This window comes from Phragmites australis, chromosome 3, assembly GCF_958298935.1.
Source record: "Phragmites australis chromosome 3, lpPhrAust1.1, whole genome shotgun sequence".
NCBI lineage: Eukaryota > Viridiplantae > Streptophyta > Magnoliopsida > Poales > Poaceae > Phragmites > Phragmites australis.
Genome location: NC_084923.1, coordinates 11089087 through 11100035, shown reverse-complemented (window position 1 = coordinate 11100035; position 10949 = coordinate 11089087). Strand labels below are relative to the sequence as shown.

Below are 10949 nucleotides of genomic sequence, written 5' to 3'. Positions count from 1 at the left end.
CACTAGTTGAGCCTGGCATATTTAGGATTTTCACTTGTAAAAAAATAATTAGTTTATTTTTTGCTGCAAGTTTGGACTAACGGCAAAAGGGGACGAACTTTTGTAAAAATATATATTTACCCCCTCTAAACGATATCATTGTCCTTTCAATATTCCTCTATCTGTAGAGTATGAAAATAGCTATAACAGAGTTTCTGTTGTTCACATCAATAGCTACTCTAGGGCGAATGTTTTTATATGGTGCTAACGATTTAATAACTATGTTTGCTTTGTAGCTCTAAAATGTTTCAGTTTATGTTCCTATCTATTATTTTTGAGTTTGGAAATTTGGAAAAAGATATGAATATTTTGTCATAAGATCATGATTTCACTATATTTTATAATTTTGTTATAATAGAAATAATGGACAAAGTTAAGTTTGACAACTGCATAGATATCTAAAATGACCACGTTTCTTTCTATTTTCACTTATGTGGTATTAGTACCACATATTTGTCCCAGCAAATATGTGAACTAAGGCCCTCTCCAACAGGATCTGCAAATTTGAGAATTCTAGTGCTACAGTACTTTGCGGGGTACTGTAGCACTAGAAATTCGTCTCCAACAGAGTCTGTATTCAATGATACAGTACTGCTATAGTGTTAGAGATAGTGGATGCTGTAATAGTGATAGGGGATACTGTAATAGTATTTTGAGGATGAAAATTTGAGGTAGCTGTTGAAGATGGTCTAAGGATGATGTGAAACGATCCATGAGTATGTATAAATTTACTTTAATTTAATTTAATCAACTAACTAAATAAGTTAATTAATTAAATTAACTATAGTGAATCCAGAGATAGCTCCACGCACATCACTAATATGAACGATCTAACGGGATCATAAAAGTAGAGCAACGAAGAAAGTACACTTTATTGAAGGCTGGCGAGTGGTGGCATGACACCTAAGCTCGCGCGTCTTCCAAATTCGCAAGTCCCAACCCTTTCTCCAGGGTGACCCTTGCTTGCGCGTGTACCATGTACACTGCACATAGACTTCCACGCTAGAATGTCCACGCCGCTATAAATATTACACCACTTTCTTACGCTTCACCCCTCTCCCTCCCCATCGAAGGCGCACGTACTGAGAAAGATCTCAGCGCCTAGTAATGGTCAAGAACCCCGATAGCAATGGCATTGCCGCCGCGACCAAGGCCAGGCCCGAGAGCGTCATCGGCGTAGGCGGAAGTAAGGCGGCAGTGAGGCAGTACAAGGGGGTGCGGATGCGGAGCTGGGGGTCGTGGGTGTCGGAGATCAGGGCGCCCAACCAGAAGCGCCGGATCTGGCTCGGCTCCTACGCCACGCCTGAGGCCGCCGCGCGCGCCTACGACGCCGCGCTGCTCTGCCTCAAGGGCTCCGACGCCGTCCTCAACTTCCCCTCCGCCTCCTCGTCGCCCCCCTCCTCACCTCGCCAAGTTGATACTCGCCACTCGGACTCTCTGACTGGCGGCATGTCCCCGAGATCCATCCAGCGCGCTGCGGCAGCGGCCGCCGCGGCGTTCGACGCCGGCATCATCGCCAGCGTGGACGACAGGTGCTCTTCCAGCGCCGACGCCACGCCGACGCCGACGTCGGCCTCGCTGTCGACGGCGGGCAGCGCTGATCACGGCCAGCTGGAGCACGCGACGACGTCGTCATCTGTCGCGGCCAGCACCGGCTCGCCAGCGGAGGTGGAGGACCTGTGGACGGAGCTGGTGGACGCGTTCGCCTCGCCCAAGTGCATGGATCTGATGGCCGCGGGCGCCGCGCCGTTCTCCTCGACGTGGGAGCTGGAGCCCGAGGACGACGGCGAAATGATGAGGCTGTGGAGCTTCTGCTAGGAGATCAAAAGCACTATGCAATGTGCATGCACAGTTCCATAATTTCCTTCTCCTCCATCATCACCACTGCAAGCTATGTGCATGCATGCATTTTTCCAAAGATTCTTTCGTTTTCTTTGATAAGATCACAAGACAGATTTGATTGCTTGTACTGAACTGTAAGTGTAAGGATTGCTGAGAGAACTAGAGCATTGGATACTTGTTGGATTTCCCCATTTTGTTTTATTTTGCTCATTACTTAATTTAATCGGGAAGCGCTCTGAAGGACGCGCTTTGTGTCTCCTGGCGCTGGCAGAGGAGGCTTCATGTTTAAGCAGTTTGCACGCTAGCTGTACTTTTGATGTAATCTATCATACGTTTGGTGTTGTAAAGGTGAATACAAACGCTGCTTCTCTACCAAGCTAGATTCAAGCGCACCCGTCCGTCGTCTTCCTTTCTTTCCCGTTTCGGTTAAGTGCTTTCGTGCATGGATGGTTAAGGACTCCCAAAGCCCAATCTGTTCACTCGATGTCACTTTTCACCCATCACATCTTCTTCCTTGGCACACCGAGCTACAACGTAAATAGAGGGGTAGGACTTAGGCTGGTTTGTTCATCGGAAAAACTTCGGTGCCATTTGCTGAGAGTAGGCCGGTTCCATCGGAATTCGTGCAGTCCGCAACCTCCGATCGATGATGACTCAGGGCGAGAGAGATGCCCTAGCTGTTTCTCAAAAGAAAATAGAACAAGGTGGAGTACTTCATCCCTAGCAGCCTAGCACATTCCATGTTAGCCAATTACTGATAGTTGGGAAAGTCCTTGTTTAAAATAAATAAACATCGGATTGTTCGTGTCGGCAAGTGTTCAAACAAACCGGAAGTACACGTGTCCGTGCTAGAGCTTTGGGTCGAATGGTGATTGCATTGACTCAGCGAAAATAGGGGGTACAGACAGAAGCATGCATGTTCTGCACAGCTCAACGGAAGAGGAAAAATATTGTTATTACAAACCTTTCGCAGATCTCGATCGTTCTCATGGCACATCTCCTATGATTGAGACGACGAAATCCTTTGACCGAAGTCTACTGGACAGGTTGTTCAGTGTAATCAACCTCCACAAAGTAACACCAGGACACTCAGAACATGTTCAACTGAAATGCTAGCAGCCAGCTACACTAGATATTCTTATAATTTGATTAAATATTAATTAACGTACACAAAGTAAAACTTTTTCAAAAAATACTCATACTATTTCCACAAAGTAACACCAGGACACTCAGAACATGTTGAACTGAAATGCTAGCAGCCAGCTACACTAGATATTCTTATAATTTGATTAAATATTAATTAACGTACACAAAGTAAAACTTTTTCAAAAAATACTCATACTATTTTTAAACGGAAGAGAGTATTTCATTAAGAGGATGACAATAATTTTCTCTGGAGGAATTAATGAATGTTAGCCCCAGCTGATACAGTTGGAATGGATGCGCGAGCGCGATCAAGAATCCACAGGTGGATGCCTCATAAGCTCAGGGACTTTCAAGCCATTTCCTCTAAATTTGAATTTGGCAAGAACAAACTTCACTTATGGAAATTCTAGTTACAAATGTATAAGTTTACAAAAAAAAAGGTGTGTTCACGACAAAATCAAACTTACAACTGAGTCAAGAACTAAGGAGCAATGAAAAAACATTTGGATCTGGGACTAGCTTCAGCAGAATGAATTGATCCTCCTCAATGCTGAATCTCTGCAAACAAGTTTCCAGCATGCACATTTGTCACTTGAAGCGCTCCAGTGCATCCGCTGAGGGGAAATATGCACTCAGCTTTGTGATCATTGTCATCCCTGGGTAGAGGACCGAGCTTCAGATATTTCCCCCATGTATCGCCAGTTCAACTAGGCTTGACCGACAAGTCATGCACGCTCAGGCTGATTTGATGTTTCATCTTTTTCTGTTTGACTCTTCAGATCATCACTGGGATCAACTGCAGTTTGTTGGGATATTTCTTCAGATCCTACTGTGTCAACTACTTCTGAATGAAGGTTTTCACTGGTAACGTCATCAGAAGTTTTGCTGATTCCTTCACTGTTCTCATTGTTGTTTACCACACTAGGCACATTCTCAGGCTCCTCAGATACAACAAGATCAGATGCCAATTGCATGGTCTGAGCAACAGTGGTTTCGGGGCTGAGACCCATACCTTGTGAAAGTGCTACATACCTGAGTACTAGTTGCTTGTAAGAATTCAAAAGGTTTTCTACATCAGCAACAGTCAGATCACCAGCACGGGCAAATAGGAACGGATACTCCTGGAATTTTTTGTTCAAGTCATCATCATTGAGGAGCTCAGTAGCTCCTTTCTTCTCTAAATCAGAAATACATTGCACCCTCTCAACTGGTTTACCACTCACAGTCACATCGCTGTCCCTTCTCATGGCCTGTGGTCCTGGGCCTTGGACCTGATCCTTCAAAGATAAGCTGACATCAGAATACCTGTTAGCTTTAAGATTTTCTGATCTATGCTCCCAGACATCGACATTGGCTTGATTATCCTGGTTTTCAGGGTCAGCTGATAATCCCAACAGGCGCTCCCTCGCCAAATCCATCTTCCTTTGGAAATCTAGTTCATTCATGGATAATGATTCTCCATCAATGTTCCAAATGAAAGACTCAGCAGACAGTATGTTTGTAAAAAAATATTGAGCCTCTGACACCAATCGTGTTTGTCGTCTATGTCTCTGTATGTATAACAGATTTGAGTGCAGCTGTGGAGGATTAGCCTGCACAAAGAACAACAGGTACTTATTTAATATGATTATCCTGACTATAATATAAATTACATAAAATGATTCACAGAAACTTTTTGAAGCCCACATCAAAAGGATCCTAACATTACAGTCCAGATAAGAAATCAAAATTTCTACAGCTACAAACTAAGGCCGCATGGGCATATTTGTCAATTACTGTTTTAAGATAACCACAGTAAATTCTCTAGTGCCGAGTGTATCTTTTGCAGAAGGGCACAGATGTAACAAGCTATTATAGGTCACTTGTTTGTTAAGCATGCTTGGCTGAAAAGTGAAAAGTATACTGGCACCTATACAAGATGCTCCAACCCAAAGTCCTCATGGATCAATTTTGACATGATGTTTTCAATTACCATATTGCTACAATGTTACTCCAACATAAAACTAATGGCCCCTTTCTTGAAAGTAAATCTTTTCAAGATCCATACAAATACATAGTTTGTTTGCTATTGGAAGTATAATCATCCTTGTAAGCAAAGATCAAGTGGATCCTAAGTTCCTAACTAGAAGTTATTGCTCTCACATTCAACAAACAACTACATCGTAACACTAGAACTTACTCCCTCCGGTCATAAATAGTTGTCGCTTTTAACTTTTCACGGTCTTCAATGTGCAACTTTGATCATTGTTTTCTATTAGAATATAGTTATAATATCTAATAAAAATATAAAAGTATGAAAGATTTTTCAAAACAAATCTACACATATGATTTTTATATTTCCAAACTAAATATTCTAGAAGCTATTGACGGTCAAAGTTTTAAAAGTTTGACCGAATCTTGATCAAAGCGACAAGTATTTATGACTGGAGGGAGTACTAGGTTTACAAATACTAAGGAGGTATCGAGGTAGATAGGTGCAGCTGTACAATCAGAAGAAAAAGGAAATGAGGAGCAAAGCTAGGCTGCACAGTGCACTGACACACTAAGGGGCACCTCACGTGAGACACGTCCAACACATTAGATACCATCAGACAAATTTCAAAGTCAAGCCAATTATACCATATTGTCAATGGCTTGCTGACATTTTGTCAGTGCATGTCAGTACAGCACTGAAAATAACACAATGCTTCCTTGATCAAGACAGCCTTTCTGACAAAATATCAACAACCATGAATCCATACGTGTAAAAGCTGTAAACCATACCTTTATGGTGACATAGATGAGGACTGGAAGGAATTCATCAGCTCCGGGCGGGTTTTCGTTGGATACAATAGAAGCATTCAGAAGTAAGTTATTGATGACTTTACAGCAGTTCAGGATGCAAGCAAGCTTATCCCTTGGAGCCTTATACATATTTATCTTCTGCAGCTCCTTCTGCGCAAGCTGTATAAAAAAAAGATAACAGGTATTAGTGAATTACACCTATATGAAGAATGGACAGCTGTCACAGGGTTTATCTAAACAAATGGCTTGACCAGTAGGCAGCAGTATACATTTGTTGGCTCTAATAAGAAGATTGGCAGATCTGCTGACTATGAATCATGCAAGTTCACGTTTATTTCAAAACCAAAAGTGGCATCCACTACTCCTGGAAGAGGGTGGCTGGCAGTGGCAGGGAATTGAATTGCAGAAATGCGCAATGGCTGTGTAATAAGTGGATGGAGTGGCATTCAAATAGTATTTTATAGGCATACAAAATCCCAATAATGAGGGAAGTTAACTCCCATACCAGCCACGATGTTTCATTCTGATACTCTGCCTTAATATCCAAGTTTTCAGGCCTTATAAACTGTTGCAGCAAAGACATCTTCTCGAAAAGTTCTTCGTCGCTCTTCACATCTTCCGGGACCGAAGCAAATACCCGATTAAATAGCTTTGTCATAACATACTTCTCAAGTCCCTAGAAGCACAGAACAGACAAAGCCAAATATTGTTACACGCTGCAAAGAACAAACAGAATAAAATGATAACTATTACTCGGCAAAGTTCTAGCAATAATTAGTAATAAAGAAATAATTCAGTGAAGATGCAAAAAACATCACCGCATATAGTGTCAGCTGCCTATATGAGTAGAACGCCAACATGACCAGCATACTTGGCAGTAGCATGTAGCATTGCTAGTCTTGGTTAAAGAATTCTAGGGCAGTATGATAACTGTAAACTTTAATGGTTCAAGTGAAGTTTTGACTTTCAACATCAAATACAATTTCTATTCAGAAGAAAATAATTACTAAATTAGTAATGATCATAGAGTAATCAGATTTAAAATCCAAGGCCTACACAGAGAAACTACTTTGTCATGTATATGCCTAGATATACAGAAATTAATTAAGAGAACTAACATGAGAAAGCAGTGCAACCAAGTCCAACATAAACATGCCTGGTGTTGGTATTGTTTGGGAACATTTAAAAGTTAAGATCTTGTATATAAACAAGACACTACAGGTTTTTGCATTCAGTATTGTGTTATCTGAACAAAATGATAGTCCCTAGTAGATGAGGGAATCTAACGGACAATTCCTGGTGAAGTCTGTTTATAAATAGTTCAGTAGATCTTTGCAGGGAATTAGCAACAAGATTTCATGGAAAGCAAAACTTCCCAAGAAAATCAAGACATTTTCTATGGTTGAATAGTTTTTAGTAACAATGCAGTCCAACTAAGGTTACCTTGCTCAAAAGGAAATGGTAGGTTAGTTCTCTGTGCTACTTCTCTATAGAACCTGAAACTATTTGGAATCTGTTCTCCTGGTGTTGAGTTGCTAGGGCAGTTTAGACTTTGGACCATGATAGCCCTGTTTTTTAATGCCCCTTGTATTCCAAATTCTTTTCAGAAGTATTTTGCCCGGGTAAGGCAATATTTACCAGGAGGTGCGAGTCTCTACTCCTAAGAGAGAAAGGAAGACATTTTTTCTTTTCGAACCGAAGATAAAGGGAGACATCAACGCTGGTGTGGACAAGAACCAAGCTGCGGCTTCTCAACATCATCCCAGCAACTTATGCTGCTATGCAAGACGCTACTGAAGCTGTGAAACAAGACAGCCTGCGCAGACTCAGCTGATGACAAATGGAGACAACCCATGAACACTGAAGATTGGTGTGTTTCAAATAGCTCATATGATGGCATTGTTCTTATGTACAGCACTGGACTCTTTCAAAACATATTTGCTTCTTGCCCTGCTGTGTGAGAGTTATTTTGCTTCGATAGTTGAAATAGTCGGTTGAATGCTATCTCTTTAGCTGGGTGCTTTTTGCCAGGTCCAGTGCTCATATTTGACTCTCAGGCTGCTTGGTATGGTTACTATGCAATGAACATGGGTTAGCTTATCTTCACATCTTCTTTTCTGGGTCACATTCTGTAAGATCAAAATACATTGAATCCAATCTCCTTATACTACAAATGCAGTGGTAGTACCACAGAATAAGGAAATTACCTCACCGGCACTCTCTAGTTCTTCCTCTGAACTGCCAGCCCAAGGCGTGTGGACTCTGAAAGCACCTTCCATGTTTTCTAGGAACTCTTGAACAGCTGCACTATCTTTCTCTGGATCAGGAGCTCTGTTTGAGAATGTCACAATAAATCTGTATACATGAAACATAGATAAATTAATGTCGAGCATTTAGTAAATAGACCAACATGAATCTCAAGTATTGATTGGGCATACGTATTGAATGTAGTAAGAAAAAGGAATCATCTCCACTGCATACGGCTTTATTTAATAATCAAATATACCCAGTAGTTCAGGTAACATTTATTCACAACTCTGGGGTTATAGCGTCATTAGTAACACATGCTCAATACGCCACAGCTCAAGATTCAATCTTGTTTTTGTATCAGAAGGCGCTATGGATTATCTTGAGATCATCAATTAGGAGAGCACATTAAACTCTGTAAACTGAGCCCAATGTATGTGCTCCTATATATTCTGCTCAAATTTAGCGGCTATCTACCTAAGCTGAAGCATACACATAATCAAGCAAGTATCCTCAACAGATGATAAACCCTCATGCATGACTTTGTCACAGTGCCTAACATCTCGGTATCATATCGCAGGGCGTCCATCCAATCCAAGTACAGTACACCTGGCTCCCTGAGGCGGCACAAAACGGAATGCCATTTTACCCCAGCTCCAACCTATACAAACGATGGTTAGAGATGGATGAAAAGCCAAATATCAACCATAGGTTAACCTCTCCAAACGAACCGACTGCCCCTACTAGATTGCGAACACAATGAACTGACATTCCCAGGAGCACAGCAAAGGACTCCCCTCCGATATGTACTCAAAGCGCCTCGAATTCCCACTAAGCTCGCGAAATTTCCCACCTCGCACTAATTCAGCCTACGCGCGCTGCTGAAGATCACCCGAATAAGCCTTACTGCAGATCTCAAAACCACGAACTGAATCTAACATAGGCCCGGTTAAACCGACGGGATTCAGGGGAAGCGGAGGCGGGTGGGAGAGCTGACCCCTTGATGGACTTGACGAACTCGGCGGCGGAGGGCTGGCGCATGCGCTCGAGGAAGTCGTGCCAGGCCAGCGGCGCCGTCGAAGACCCGAAGGCGTCGCCGCCGCCTTCCATCGTTGCCGGATCGGGAGGCGCGGAACCGGCAGCTCGGATCACAGAATTGGCTTGGTTCTGTGGAGGGCTGAGAGGGGGAAGTCAAGGGTCGCCGTGGATGGAACGGCGACGAGGCGATTTTCTATGCTGTCGGAGTCAGGCTCGCCGAGGGGGGTGGGTCACGGCGGGTCCGGCTGAGCAACGGTGGCCGTTGGACCGGTTGATGAAGGCCCTGTTTTTTAACTTTCTTTTTTGTTTTTTCACATAGAAGTTCTTGTTCCAGATGAAGAAAACGCAATCTATTATATTATTAATTGAGTGTTAAAAGAGACACTATATTTATTTTTAAGATCACAAATATTATTATTTAATGTTAAAAGCGGAGCGTCATGCTTCCTCTCAAGATCGCAAAATTACCACAGTAATAATTAAAAAAATCTAAAATTATTTATTGTTATAAGCATTTAACAGTCTAGGTTAAAAAAATCATATCAAATACGATTAATAAATAGCTAAATTTAGAATTTAAAATTATAAAAAATTAGCATTTCGATTTTTATACGATTTAAGAAGCAAAATATATAAATAAAGAGTCAAAATAAAATATAATAAATAATAAATAGACTAATTTTTAATTAAATGTTATGGTGATAAAATATTACAACAAGTTAACCACGCAATTAGCATGGTTCACCCTGGTAGTGTCATTGAAAAAGTGGTAAAAGGTATTGGATCAAACATTGTGTGTCCATACCTAGCTAAAATATTTAGGGTAAGTGTTAGTTGTAGACAAGGTTCATATTATCATATAAAAATTATCAGACTTTCATCCCAAATCGCACAAATCAAATTCAAATTCCAATTTTTAGAAACAAAACAAAGAGGCAAGAAATCAAGTCTCTGACAACTGGGCCCAATGAACAAAAAGTTTGGGGCGCCAAAGATACAACATTGAACCAAACAACCGGTATATTTGGTTTGTGTTAAAGTTTTTTACATCTAAGATTAGTCTAATATAGTTTATTAAAAAAGTGTAGCTAACAAATTCTTAGATACAAATGTGACAAAGGAAAAAAAAAAGTATGACGTGTAGTCTAAGACTAATAAAATATAACTTATTATAATTGTGACAGTTAACCAAACAATTACCTATATATATATAACATGACTAACCATAAATATGATAAATTTAGATATAAATCAAACAGACCTTTACTTAAACATAGCTACCAAAAATGAGCCAAACTACACCCACAGACCAAACGAATCCTAATTTGACAAGAGTTAGCGTCAAACAGGTTGAGCTGAGTTCTCGATGGAATCGTGGTTTACAACCAACCCCCGGCCTGCGTGTGAAAATCTGCACGCTCGACGAAGGTGTGCCATAGTCCAACCTAAGAAGTCCACTGTGTTGTTAGTTCAAAAGAAGAAGTCCGCAGTACATAAAACTTCTACTTGTAGCATCTCTGACTAGGTTTGCGACTCAACTCTACGAGAGAAGACAGACACGACAAAAGCTCAGATGAAGACACGCATTCCTGGCTGTACTTGCCTGACCAAGCTTAGCTTTCCGTCTTCGACGAAACGGATTATGCAGAGGCAGGCGGAGCTCCAAAACAGTATCGGGTCTCGGTTTAGTAGCTGGTCCGTGCACGCGCCGCGACTAGTCCTCGGTCATTCCCAGCGTGCTCCCTCCCTGCCCGTGCAATGCCGATCTCCGACCTTATAGCGGACATAACAAATCCACAAAGACAGCACTGATTACTTGACCATGTCCATGAGCCACGTTCCAGTAATGGGCT

The 10949-nt window shown here is 41.6% G+C and overlaps 2 protein-coding genes across 3 annotated transcripts; one reads left to right on the top strand and one right to left on the bottom strand.

The window, feature by feature from the left end:
• The first annotated feature begins 1095 nt into the window (after positions 1-1095).
• LOC133910975 (ethylene-responsive transcription factor ERF014-like) lies at positions 1096-2075 on the top strand. Its single transcript, XM_062353212.1, has one exon. The coding sequence runs from the start codon at positions 1147-1149 to the stop codon at positions 1855-1857; it is 711 nt and encodes a 236-aa protein (XP_062209196.1). The 5' UTR covers positions 1096-1146; the 3' UTR covers positions 1858-2075.
• Positions 2076-3354: 1279 nt separating this feature from the next.
• Positions 3355-9379, bottom strand: LOC133912108 (vacuolar protein sorting-associated protein 9A-like). Of its 2 annotated transcripts, XM_062354692.1 has the most exons (5): positions 9056-9379; positions 8019-8166; positions 6317-6487; positions 5791-5970; positions 3355-4619 (listed from the first exon to the last, which is right to left on the bottom strand). In XM_062354692.1, the coding sequence occupies exons 1-5, from the start codon at positions 9166-9168 to the stop codon at positions 3753-3755; spliced, it is 1479 nt and encodes a 492-aa protein (XP_062210676.1). In that variant the 5' UTR covers positions 9169-9379; the 3' UTR covers positions 3355-3752. The 2 variants fall into 2 exon arrangements, with proteins under 2 accessions (XP_062210676.1, XP_062210677.1); XM_062354693.1 differs by lacking the exon at positions 9056-9379 and having other exon boundaries at positions 8024-8152.
• Positions 9380-10949: the final 1570 nt, after the last annotated feature.